The sequence below is a fragment of the Gopherus flavomarginatus genome, chromosome 18 (assembly GCF_025201925.1).
Source record: "Gopherus flavomarginatus isolate rGopFla2 chromosome 18, rGopFla2.mat.asm, whole genome shotgun sequence".
In the NCBI taxonomy this organism is placed as follows: domain Eukaryota; kingdom Metazoa; phylum Chordata; order Testudines; family Testudinidae; genus Gopherus; species Gopherus flavomarginatus.
In genome coordinates, this window is record NC_066634.1 from 21,323,920 (window position 1) to 21,337,385 (window position 13,466).

Genomic DNA, 13,466 nt, shown 5'->3' on the forward strand with positions numbered 1-13,466 from the left:
GCAGCCCAGTACCTCCAGGGGCCTTGTACAAGGCCCTGCAGCCTGGGAAGTTGCTGGCCCAGAGTGCCCCAGCTCCTCGGGCCTTTCCCCACCCCTGTTCCACTCCAGTAGCCTTTAGCACTCAGGTAGCCAGGTCCACTCTTGCACCTGGCCCACTGCCCTCTTATAAGGGCCAGCTGGGCCCTGATTGGGGCGTGACCACAGCTGAGGCTGCTAGGCCAATCCCCCCTATTTATCCAGGAGTGGGGCAGCCATCTCACTACAAGATGTTTTTGCTTTTATTTCATTTGACCACATCTGACTTGTTTTGTTTTGACTTAGAATCACTTAAAATCTATCTTTTGTAATGAATAAATCTGTTTGTTTATCCTACCTGAAGCACTGCATTTGGTCTGAAGCGTGTCAGAGACTCCCCTGGGGACAACAACCCTGGTGCATATCAATTTCTTTGTTAAATTTGACAAACTCGTATAAACTTGCAGCATCCAGAGGGCATAACTGGACACTGCAAAATGGAGGTTCCTAGGGTTGTGTCTGGGACCGGAGATATTGGCTAGTGTCATTCGGTTGCAAAATCCAAGCAGCAGCTGCCCAAAAGTGCTTACTCACGTAACTGGGAGCAACTTACATGGCCGAGGCTGTGCGTGAACAGCCAGGAGGGGGGGTTCTCACAGCAGAGCAGGGTAAGGCTGGCTCCCAGAATCGAGGGTTCGAGTGACCTACCAGATAACAGCTGCGGAACGTCACATTCTCATACCCACCCACCCACCCATCTATCTCCATACCCCTCCATTCATCATCTATCCTCAAACCCACCCAACCCATTTTCTGTCTATCTATCCTCATACCCACCTACCATCTATCCCCAACACATCCACCCACCCAGCCATCATCTATAGAGCCTCATACCTACCCACCCATCAGCTATCTATCCCCGAACCCACCCAATCCATTTTCTATCTACCTAGCCTCATACCCACCCACCCATTATCTATCTAGCCTCATACTCGCCCATCTATCCTCTTACCCACCCACCCATCATCTATCTAATCTATCTATCCTCATACCCGCCCATCTATCCCCATACCCACCCACCCATTATCCATCTAATCTGTCTATCCTCGTACCCACCTATCATCTATCCCCATATACATCCACCCACCCACCCATCATCTATCTATCCCCGAACCCACCCAATCCATCTTCTGTCTATTCTCATACCCGCCCATCTATCCCCATACCCACCCACCCATCATCTATCTAATCTATCTATCCTCAAACTCACCCAACCCATTTTCTATCTATCTATCCTCATACCAGCCCATCTATCCCCAAACCCACCCACTCATCTAATCTGTCTATCCTCATACACACCTATCATCTATCCCCATACACATCCACCCATCCACTCATCATCTATCTATTCTCATACCGGCCCATCTATCCCCATACCCACTCACCCATCATCCATCTAATCTGTCTATCCTCATACCCACCTATCATCTATCCCCATATACATCCACCCACCCACCCATCATCTATCTATCCCCAAACCCACCCAATCCATTTTCTATCTATCTAGCCTCATACCCACCCACCCATCATCTATCTCCATACACAGCCACCCACCCGTCAAGCTATCTAATTGAATCTATCTGCCCCCACCCACCCCCATCTATCTATCTACCCCTATACCCACCCACCCATCCTTTATTGATCTATTTTAGGTACTTTGCTGGCCCCTCACAGTCTGTAATGTTTTTTATCATCTCAACCCCTGGGAGACAGGGGAGTCCTTCCAGAGAAGAGCTTGGTTCTATTATTTATTCTCCAAGGAGACCGAATTACCTTTCCACAGGGCTCTGCTCCCACTCACTTTGAAGTCCTGGTCCATTTGTTTAGGTGCCTAAATACAGATGCCAGAAACTAAGGGCTACCACCATCACCTGGGACCCCCGACCAGTTCAAGCCTCATGGAGTGGGTGAGATCCCCCCTCTTTCTTTCTCTCTGTTTTCCTTTCTACCTTAGGTATTAACCTGTAATGATGTAGGTTATGTTGGTTTAGGCTTCTTGTGTACTGATCACTAGTATTATATAAATAACTTTTATAGTTAAGCTGGTTGCTTCTCTCTCTCTCGTTGAACTTGATTCTTTTGTGTTTTAACTTCCCCCATTCACTCTACAGCGACGCTTCTTTTACCTAAGCTAAAGATCCCTGCAGCGCCCAGAATCCTGTGAGCATTTGCTCATCAAGTAGGTTACTGCCAATAGAATTGTGATGTGAGAGTGAAGATAGGGACATGCTGAATCTGGGACAATAGGCGCCAACTTTCTCGGGTGCCGGTGGGTGCCTGTGCCCCCCCACCCCTTTCTCTGCCCCGACTCTACCCTTTCCCCGCCCCTGGCCTCACCCCCATTCCTAGCCCATCCCCAAAGTCCCCACCCTAACTCTGCCCCCTCCCTGGTCTTATTGGATCCCTTCCCCAAATCCCCGCCCCAGCCCCACCTCTTACCATAGCGCGTTGCATTCCACCTCCTCCCCCCTCCCTCCCTGCCCCGCAAATCAGCTGTTTTGCGGCGCAACTGCTGGGAGGGAAGGAGGGGGGAGAAGCAGGACGTGGTGGCACGCTCATGGAGGAGTTGGAGACGGAGGTAAGCTGGAGCGGGGGGGGGGGGGCGGGGAGCTGCAGGGCGCCTATGTCTGGGACGCATAAGGGTAACATCCTGAAAGTGCTGCTTCCTCCAGCCCAGTGTGTCCAGAGACATACGTGTGTGTGTGTGTGTGTGTGTGTGTGTGTTCATCCAGTTCTGGGGCTGGAGAAACCCCGCCCTGGGGAACCTAAGTCCTCCATTGTGAGGGGACTTGCAGAAGGGAGAAGTTAAGCTTCATATGAAAACACAAGTGACACAAGCAGCACATTGATAGAATTACAGAACCTGGGCTGGAGGGGGTTTCAGTTTGGAGCTGGCTGGGGACATGGAGTGAAGTGCAGACGTGGGTGCCTGGCTCACTGCCTCCCAAAATGGACCCGGCTGAGGGGTCCCGTTCTCTGTACCTACAAACTCTGTTTTAGACCCTGTTCCTGTTATCTAATAAACCTCTGTTTTACTGGCTGGCTGAGTGTCACGTCTGACTGTGAAGTTGGGGTGCAGGACCCTGTGGCTTCCCCAGGACCCTGCCGGGGTGGACTCGCTGTGGGAAGCACACAGAGGGGCAGAGGATGCTGAATGCTCCAAGGTCAGACCCAAGAAGGTGGAAGCTGTGTGAGCTTCTGGCCCTGGAGACAGTCTGCTCACAGAGAGGAGACTTCACCAGAGTCCTGCCTGGCTTCGTAGGGAGCAGTTCTAGCGCATCACCCGGGGACTCTGTGATGAATGTACAGCACCGGGAACAATTGTAGCTGAGGCCGGGCCTCACAGGAGTAATTAGCGCCTGGAGGGAGGCCTCATTTTTCAGACGATATAATTTGGGATGTAGATAAATCACCAGTTGAAAACAGACTGTTTGTGCTCAATAAGGTAAGTAACTAGGTCAGCAGGCTAAGACAGAGACAACTAAGATAAAAAGGAGAACTTGCAGGGAGCTATTTCCTATTAACTAACTAGCCTGGGACGTTAGGAATATAGTGATGAGGTAAAGAGGAAGTCAAAGCCTGGGCAGAGCGTGGACAGTGCGTGCTGCACAGGGATTGGTTCCTGCAAAGTAACCAGGTCAGTCCAAATATGTGTGATGCAATGTATGATAAACACAATGAGGTATGCGATGTACACAAAGGGAGAAGGTTTCTGTGAGGTACCCTGCAGCCATCTCCTCTGCGTTTGAATCTGATCAACTCAGCGTAGCGCTGTGATATGCCAACCAAAGACACCTGAGTGATGGAGGCTGGAGCTGAACTGAGTTCTTGGGAAGCTGAGTGGAAAGGGGTCTCGGAGGTGATGAGTTTGCCTTGATGGCCTGCTTTGCTTAGCAATAACACAGCAAGGCCTACTGAAGAAAAAATATAGTAGTTGAAACAGTCAGGCGCTTGCCTGGTTGCTGACTGTATGACCTTGCTAGATAAGACAGTGCTTGCAGAGTCTGGGAAAAATGCTTACAGACACTTTTTAAAGTAACATATTCTTTTTTATACTAAGCATGAAGTTATCAAGAAGCAACAGTTGTTCTTTGTTTCGTATGCTGGGAACAAATGCTGGGAAGGTACAGTGATGATGTGACGTAAGTGATGATGCGACGGAATGGCTAATAAAAAGCAGTTTGAATTTGTGAAGGGGAGCTGGTTCTGTATGGAGTGAGATGGGCAGTTCTCTGTTGTATGGCATGCTACAATAAAGAATTTGATAGTGGGATTCCTGCTGGTTGTTGCCTGTCTCTCTGCGGTCGGACAACGAAACCTGAGCTGTCTGGGATAAGAGAGATCCCCGACAGAGGGAATCCCAACAAGGTGGGCCTAGTCCAGTGGCTCTCAAACTTTTGTACTGGGGACCTCTTTCACACAGCAATCCTCTGAGTGCGACCTCCCCCTTATAAGTTAAAAACACTTTTTAATATATTTAACACCATTATAAATGCTGGAGGCAAAGCAGGGTTTGGGGTGGAGGTTGACAACTCGCAAGCCCCCATGTAATAACCTCACGACACCCTGAGGGGTCCTGACCCCCAGTTTGAGAACTCCTGGCCTAGTCCATGACTGGAGTGCCTAGCTACTACCGTAATGCACCCAACAGCAATAAAAATGCCCAGCTTTTCAGCTCTATCTGCCTCTTCCCAGGTAGGTGATAAGGGCAGAATCACCCTATTATCCCTGTTGCTCATAGGAAAGGAGTGGGGAAGAAGGCAGTTCCCTCCTCCATCCTGGTAAGAATGGATTTGGGTAGGTAGCTGAAGGGAAGGGGAGAGAGCTCAGACAGCCACAGCGCTACCGGTTCTTCTGCTGCAGGAATGGGCCGGGGGTGGACAGCCAATCAGAGGGCTCAGCTATGCTAGAGGCCGGTGGCTCCAGCCCCAAATCCCACCACTGCAGGGAAAAACGTGGCACCGATGATATCACAACGGAGTTTGGTATTGTCAGGGACTCTAACCCAGACGGCAAAGTTCGTTGTCTGACCGCAAGAGAGACAGGCAACACCAGCAAGGTCCGATCAAAAGCTCTTTATTGACAAGTGCACGCATCAAGAGAGAGCAGCTCGTCTCCAGAGAGAACCAGCCTGCTCTTTACATCTTAGTATAAGCCTATATAGACAGTTCTGTCGCAGCATAAATTATTCACTGGAGCAACCCACCCCCTTCTTCTAACGACTAGAAACTAGACACTTTTAGTAGACATGTTTTACAGCATTAGGTGATTAACCATATCTTAGCAAGCACCAGAAGTTAGGAATGTAGGGAGTTAAAACAGACAGAGAACTGAACCAAGGAGTGAAAACAGGGAGGCTGGGATTTCTTGTCAGTTCGTCGAAGGAACTGTTCCCAACACAGCACAGTTGGTACTATGCCAGGAATGCAGCCCCTCCCTTATCTCACTTTTTCCCAGCGCTTCGTGAGGCACGCTGCTTCTCAGTTCTTTTCCACGCAGGGATTACCCACAAACCTCTGTTAGCCTGACTTTGGTCAGGCTGGCACACCTGGTTTTGTCTGCTATATCTTTATTCAGGCCTAACAGTATCGCATCACCAAGTGATGACATCACGATGGGGCAGTGTTGTGTCACAGGGCAATGACATCACAGTGGCGTCTCAAGACATCGTGGCCACACGGACGTCATTGCATCATCACCTGGGCGATGACATCACAAGGCAGCCTGGCCAGGCGATGACGTCACTACCTGGCACGGGCATGGAGTGGCGCAATACGGCCGGGGGAAGGTCAGACGTTCCCCTCCCCTCCGCTGCCGGCCACATGCAGCAGCCCTCGGCTCCGGCAGCCGCCGCTTTCCGGCCTCTCTTGTCCCTGCTGGCGGCCCGTAGCGGAGCGGCCGAGGCGCGCCTGCGCGAACGCGGCCCGGCCTAGGCGGAAGTGCTTCTGAGCCTGCGCAGTGCGCGGCCTGGGTCTGGCGCGGTTGCTATGGAGGCGGATGGGACGTACGAGCCGGGCTTCGTGGGGATCCGCTTCTGCCAGGAGTGGTGAGCGCGGGGGGGGCGGGGCCTGGACCCCCCCAAACCACCCCGCCCCCCCGGGCCCAGCCCCCCTCCGCCCAGTCTCCTTTGAGCCCCTGCGTCCCCCAGGCCGCCAAGCTCCTCGGCCCCGCCCCCCGCATGAGCCCCCGCCGGTTCCCCATCCCCCACCCGCTCCCCGGAGAGTGGGGAGCGCTGGGGGGGCGGGGCCTGGACCCCCCCAAACCACCCCGCCCCCCGGGCCCAGTCCCCCTCCCCCCAGTCTCCTGATCCCTCCCCACCCCCTCCCCAGAGAGTGGTGAGCGCGGGGGGGGGCAGGGCCTGGACCCCCCCAACCACCCTGCCCCCTGGGCCCAGCCCCCCTCCCCCCAGTCTCCTTTGAACCCCTGCATCCCCCAGGCCCCCAAGCTCCTCGGGCCCCGCCCCCCGCATGAGCCCCCGCCGGTTCCCCAGCCCCCACCCCCTCCCCGGAGAGGGGGGAGCTGCAGGAGGCGGTTTGCCTGGTGATCGGGCCAGGCCCGTGGCTTGGAGCCAGAGCCCCTGGAATGGCACCGAGGGGCGTGTGGCGGGCTGCCCGGACACCGCGTGGGCCCTACAGCAACGTGCTCGGGGTGTGCAGCCTGGCGCCCTGATTCAAGGCAGGGGCCCTGCAATAACCAACCCGCGTGTCTGCAGCCCGGGGAGGGAGGCGAGCCGGGCCGCAGGGCCCTGCCATCCCCCCGTCACCCCACAGTCACAAACCCGCCGTGTGGCTGCAGGAAAGACGGGGCGGGGAAAAGCTTGGGAAGTGTAGCTGTCCCGTGCAGGGACCTTGCTCCTCACTGCTGTCCTTTGTGTCTGTCCTAGCAACAACATGCTGTACCCCAAGGAAGACAAGGAAAACAGGATCCTGCTCTACGCCGTGAGTGTCAAACGGCCAAGGCCAAATTCAGCCCTGCTCTGAGCCCATGCAGTGTAGCAGAGTTGGTCCAATTTCATACTGACACAGCTGTTAGTTTAGTGTGAGGGAGAAAGGGCTGAGGCGAGGGCTGATCTTGGCTTCCCAAGGGGAAGAAACCGCTTTGAAAGATCCTAGTGTTTAACCTCAGATGCACCTGGGCTGCTTTCTGCAATAGCCTGTTGAGGATTTTGTTGTCAGATGGAGCTTGCTATGGGAATACTTGGCCTTATCCTGCGCTCCCCTTCCAGGTCTGAACCCACCATCCCAGTCCTTTCCTTCTGAGAAAGCAGGGTGGGATTTCCTAAGGTACTGATCCTCTAAAGTATTTCAACAACGCCCATTGATTAAGTGCCTAAATTCCTTTGAGATCTGAGCTTGAAGTGATTTAGGAGTGCAAATCCCATTGAATTTCAGTAGGATTGATGCTCCTAAATCACTTAAGCTCTTGACACTCCCTCCAATCCCAACAGAGGGAAGAGGTGATTCTTGTACTTGACATGACTGTTGCATTGATTTTTATAAGGGTTAACGGGCTCATTAAACAACTAGTCACTGCTGTGTGTTAGGAAATGGTATTTATTTGCGGAGAGATTTTCTCTGATTCCTACTGGCTTTTCCTCTTCATTTTACTTCCTCTTCCTCCAATCTCTTTTTCCTCCTGGTTATGGAGGGCTGAGGATCGCTTCCCCCTCTGATACGGGTATCCAGATCCCACAGCAATGGGTGTGTTAGGAATAGCTAGATCGGTGGCGAACTTTGTGCTGTCAACAGCAAATCATTAGGCTGAGGTGTTGTGCTTTTCCTCCTTTGCTCCCAGTTTCTGTCTGTGCAGGAATAAGGAGTCAAGCTGTAATACTCCCTTCTCCACACACATGTGCACCATGGCTCTGTGCTTCCTGTTTTGCCTAAATTTCAGGGTTATATTTAGAAGGGTTTAAGTAGAGATTTCCTGCCAGGAAAAGCAATGAGAAATAAAGGGTATATCTTTACTGTTACCCTGCCTCTTCCCCAGGTTTTAGCCCCAACCTGCCCTTACCATCTACACAGAAAAATCTCTGACCCAGGTCTGGAAATGCATTAAGTCCAAGCTAGCTGGAATGGCTGGAGAGGGGGATGTTAGAGCTGGGCGCTTCTTTCACTTGGGTTGGAACCTATCTACTTTGCAAAATCACTGTCCTGCTGATAGTCCTCCAGTGCCCTTCCCACAATACCCCTGTGAAGGACAGTCTGGTTCTCCTGCAGTTAACACAATTGAGTGGGAAAGAATCCGAGAGCATCTCAGCATGAAGACCCACGGGACCTGCCCCAGACAGACACAGGCGAGTGCACAAACAGCGAGGACACAGTAACACGGGTAGGGTGTGGGGTTGCTTGTATCTGATCTAGGCCAAGTTTGGTGCTCAGATCTGGGACCTAGTCACCTGGGCTAACTGTGCTGTGAAGAGCTACCCCTAGGTTTGTCATGTGAGGAGGTGCATCTAATTGCTTATATTAGCGAGCCTGAACAGAGCTTACTTCGGTAGCAACTTCCAATTGGATATCCCCATTCTAGGGTACATTTTATTTCTCTCTCGGTTTCCTTCCCAAGTGTCGAAATTGCGATTACCAACAGGAAGCCGACAACAGCTGCATCTACGTCAATAAGATCACCCATGAAGTGGAGTGAGTATGAGAGGGCTCATACCTGGTGCTGAGCAAAGTCTGTGGCCATTCCAAGCCGCTGATGGTCCCCTCCCCCATTTACCGAGCAGTTGATTAAACACACCTCTCAGGGAGAGAATGTGGTGCAGTGGTCAGAGCCAACGGCTGGAGTAGTAACTGCACTATCCTAGTTGTAAGCATAACTGTGGCACCATGAATAAAAGTTTATAAAATGTTATAATCGTTTATAACAAATGTTAATGAGCAAAGATGTAAAAGGAAGACAGATGAAAATAGTTTAAACCCTTTATTAATACAGTGTCAGAACTGTGTTAAGGTTATGCCTGGTAAAGAAAAGAAATGAATGGACTAAAATTGGGTGTAGGGTTGGACGTCAGGAATTCCCAGCTTTAGTCTTGGCTTTGGGAGTGAGCATGGTCTAGTTGTCAGAAACGGGGGACCGGGAGCCGGGACTTCTGGGTTCTCTTTGTGGTTCTGGGTGTGAGTGTGCTGTAGTGGTTAGTGCAGGGGAAGGTGTATCAGGACTCCTGGATTCTGTTGCTAGCTCTGCCGTGCTGTGTGATGTTGGGCTGGTGTCCCCCTCCCTGTTGAATGGGGCCAGCCCCATTGATTGGAGGGGTCATCATAGAATCATAGAAGATTAGGGTTGGAAGGGACCTCAGGAGGTCATCTAGTCCAACCCCCTGCTCAAAGCAGGACCAATCCCCAGACATATTTTTACCCCAGTTCCCTAAATGGCCCCCTCAAGGATTGAACTCACAACCCTGGGTTTAGCAGGCCAATGCTCAAACCACCGAGCTCTCCCTCCCATGAAGCACTTAGAATTGGTGCTGCACTGTAGAGGGGAATATGGGTCCAGTTGCCTTGAAGGGTGACAAGCAGCCCTTTCACCTCATAGAAAAAGTCATAAGCAGCCAGTGACTGGAAGTTTGAAGGTAGACAAATTCAGACTAGAAATAAGATGCGTATTTTTAAGGGAGGGTAATTAACCATTGGAACAACTGGCCTAAGGACAGGATGGATTTTCCATCACTTGAAGTAATCAAGTCAAGACAGGATGTCTTTCCTGTAGATCTGTCAGTCTTAACACAGGAACTGTTGGGTGGAGTTGTATGATTATCACGGTCCCTGTCTGCCCTGAAGGCAGCTCATTACTCACAGATTCTTAACTCCTAACAGGTCTGTTTTCATTGCAGTGAATTGACACAGATCATTGCTGACGTTTCCCAGGACCCAACTTTGCCCCGGACAGAAGATCACCCATGTCAAAAGTGAGTGTTAACCCCTCTGGAGCCTGCTTCCAGCCATTCTTTTAAGTGCTTGTGGTGTGGAAATTGCCAGTGGCCTGAGGGTTATATTAACTGGTTAGCTCTGACATGCAAGATTTCCAAGAGTCGGAAGATAAACCAACACAGTCACTTATCTGGAAACCTCTAGCTACAGTCCTGCCGGTTCTCACACGCTAATCAGGATTTCCTGGTGGGGAGATCTCCAAGGAAAACCCTGGCTGCAGCAGGCTCTACTGTTCAGTAGGGAGAGCTGGCCCCTCCAAGGCAGCTCCATAGATCTAGAGCTGCCATTTCTCAGATACACGTTAAACCGAGAGCCTCCCTACCTGTGACCATTAAAGATCCCAGGAAATGTCAGCTGTATGTGTCCAGGCTTGGGTAATTGCATTCTGCCTCCTTAAATTCCCCCCCCCCCCCCCCCCGTTTTACTAGCAGGTGAGATTGTGTCTATTTCCTGGACCCCCCCTCTGGCTCCTGCCCCCTCCAGTTTTCTTAAACCCCCTGCCCGAGCCTGCACTTCTGTACTGCAATTCATAGCTCTGCAGCCTGAGCCCTCAGGGGCCTTTTATTGCAGTGCTGACATATCCTGGGATAGGAACGGTCTGTACAGAACCTAGCACCATGGGGCCTGATCTTGATTGGGCTTTAGCCACCACTGTCAAACATGGTTAACAATAACATCATGTGTTTAACCACAAGACTCCCAGTGATCCCGCTGGTTCGTTCCCAGCTAAACACGGCTGCCGACCCAAATCCGTTCTCTCGGAGCTTACCTCCCTACTCTGATTCAATGCTGACTTGTCCCTTCTTTCCAGGTGCGGGCACAAAGAAGCAGTATTCTTCCAGTCTCACAGCGCAAGGGCTGAGGTGAGGAGATCTGCTCCTAGGTTTGGAACAACAGAGGTAGCAGTTAGGGTCTTATTTCCATGTACCTGCCTGTCTTGGGCCCATGTGGAGTGGTTTCAAAGTTGTAACAGGATCCACGGGCTGGAAGTTGAAGCTAGATGGACTAGGCTGCATCCCATCAAGGAATGGATTAGTCTGAGTGTGATGCACCTCACCACCAGCTGCCCTTAGCACGCGGACGCTTGGTCTGTGCCTGCCAGGGCATAGCTCTCCACTGCCACCACCAGCCTCCCCTCTAGGCCTACGCCTTTTGCAGGTTAACAGCAGACACTGCAATCCTCAAGCATCCCCCTGTGGTGTCCAACCCCTGATCCACTGGACGCTCACAGAATTCCCAGCTCCTCCCCACAGTACATCACAGCATATCGGTTACACCACAGAACACAACTTTGCTCAACCCACAACACTTGATTTGTTTATAGAGAAAGCAAGAGTCAGTTTATTTAATGACGAACAGCATCAAAATATAGACATCAGAATTACTGAAAACAAAGGGTTACATAAAAAAATAAAATCATACCACGCATCCTAGAGCCTAAACTTAACTAAGACGATATTGTCGTGCCATAGAGCAAAAGCTCCCTCAAAATCCTTCCAGTGTATTACAGCCAGGCCTGGCTGAGATCTTCTGTTCATGAAACAAGCACCCACCCATTCCTCCTCTGTGCAGTTTGTCTTTATGGTTATAGTCCAAAACTCCATTGTCCGCACTTGCAAACAGGACAACCCCGTTGCATGGGTTTTCCTGCCAATGGACGTCCATTGTGACCCATACAGTATTCACTTTACATGGAGGCAGACAGCTAGATAAACACCTCTTGCCTGAAAGAAACCCATTTCTCACCTTTTCTGGTGACAGGCCACAGACCGTAAAAACATGATGTTCAGTATAGATACCCAGCTCCTTGCATATTATTGGTATGTACATTTTGCAATGATTATGGACACCAGTGAGACACAAGCTTTTAGTAGAGACTTCGTGACACTCTTTGGAGAACTAGTGAGATACCAGACCCAGGAGATCCCTGTAAACCTCCTGCATTTTAATACAACTAAATGTATCCATCTGGGAACAGTGAATGCAGGTCATCCTTAGAGGATGTGGGACTCTATCCTGGGAAGCAGTGACACTGAAATAAATGTTGGGGGTGTGGAGGGATAATCAGCTGACCTAGCTCATAGTGCAGTGCTGGGACCAAAAGAGCCAAGATGACCCTGGGATGCATAAATGGGAGTCTCGTGTAGGAGCAGAGAGGTTACTTTCCCTCTGTGTTTGGCCCTAGTGTGACCACTGCTGGGATCCTGTGCCCGGTTCTGGTGTCCACCATTCAAGGAGGATGTTGATGATAAATTGGGGGCAGAGAAAAGCCACAAGAATGATCAAAGGGTTAGAAAACGTGGCTTATAGCGAGAGCCTCAAGGAGCTCGATCTATTTAGCATAACGAAGAGAAGATGAAGGGGTGACTTGAGGGGTCTCTCAGTACTGACAGGGTGAACAACTGGTTAATAAAAATGGGCTTTTCAGTCTAGTGGAGCAAGGTCTAACAGTCAGACCCAGACTGACGCTGGAGAGCCGCAGGTGGCTCGTTAATGTGTGTCTTGCGGCTCTTTGCAGCACATATTAAAGCACTTATTAATTATTAACCAATCAGGATGCTTGTCATATGTTATTAGCCAATTGTAGTTGATAAAATAATGTGGTCATTGTGGTGAGAATTATATACAACTAAATATCCCCATCCCACTGTTTCAGCATGGATCTAGAGTACTATAGAAAGTGAAACAATGAATTCCCATGACTGTGGCTCTTTCCGGTAATGTTTGCTAATCTGGCTCCTGAACCACTGAGGTTGGAGTATCCCTGGGCTAATATGCTCCCGTGGCTGGAGGCTGAAGCTAGAGAAATTCAGGCTGGGAATAAGCATACACTGAACAGCGAGAGTAATTAGTCGTTGGAACACGGTCCTGGTGGAGTCTCCATCATGGACAATGTGTAAATCAAGATGATGTGTTTCTAGGAGACCTGCCCTAGGAATTATTTTGGGGCTATTCTCTTGCTCAGGCTAGGATGGAGGTCAGACTAGATGATCACAACTGGCCCTCCTAGCCTTGGAATCTGAGTCCCTACACCCTCTGCTAGTTAGCATCAAGATGTTCCTGGGCCACACTCAGTTGTTGCATTCTCCTGTTGTCTAGGACGCCATGAGGTTGTATTACGTATGCACCGCCCCGCACTGCGGCCACCGCTGGACTGAGTAAAGGGGCAGCTGTTTGAGACCTGACATCACCTCTGGCCCCGGTTGTTAGAAACACTTGGGCTCTGTTCCCTTCTTGGAATAGCCTCTGCTCCTGGTTCTGCCCTGGGGTCATCGAACCGTGGTATTTTTGTTAATAAAAAGGTTTTATTTTTCAAGTTGCACCAGCACATATTTCTGTGAAATGGGGCCTGTTGTAGGCTAAGGGGCATGTCTTCACTACCCTATTAACTAGAGAGACCTGCCTCTCGGGAGAGAGGGCACAACCCCTTGGGCAGGATTAGTCACCTTGCTCTGCTTT

The 13,466-nt window shown here is 50.9% G+C and overlaps 1 protein-coding gene across 1 annotated transcript; it reads left to right on the plus strand.

Annotated features, from left to right (window-relative positions):
- Nucleotides 1-6,005: 6,005 nt before the first annotated feature.
- POLR2I (RNA polymerase II subunit I) lies at nt 6,006-13,323 on the plus strand. The gene is made up of 6 exons (XM_050928694.1): nt 6,006-6,121; nt 6,959-7,013; nt 8,641-8,714; nt 9,911-9,985; nt 10,819-10,870; nt 13,107-13,323. Exons 1-6 carry the CDS (start codon nt 6,063-6,065, stop codon nt 13,167-13,169), a joined length of 378 nt encoding a protein of 125 aa, XP_050784651.1. The 5' UTR covers nt 6,006-6,062; the 3' UTR covers nt 13,170-13,323.
- The last annotated feature ends 143 nt before the right edge of the window (nt 13,324-13,466 follow it).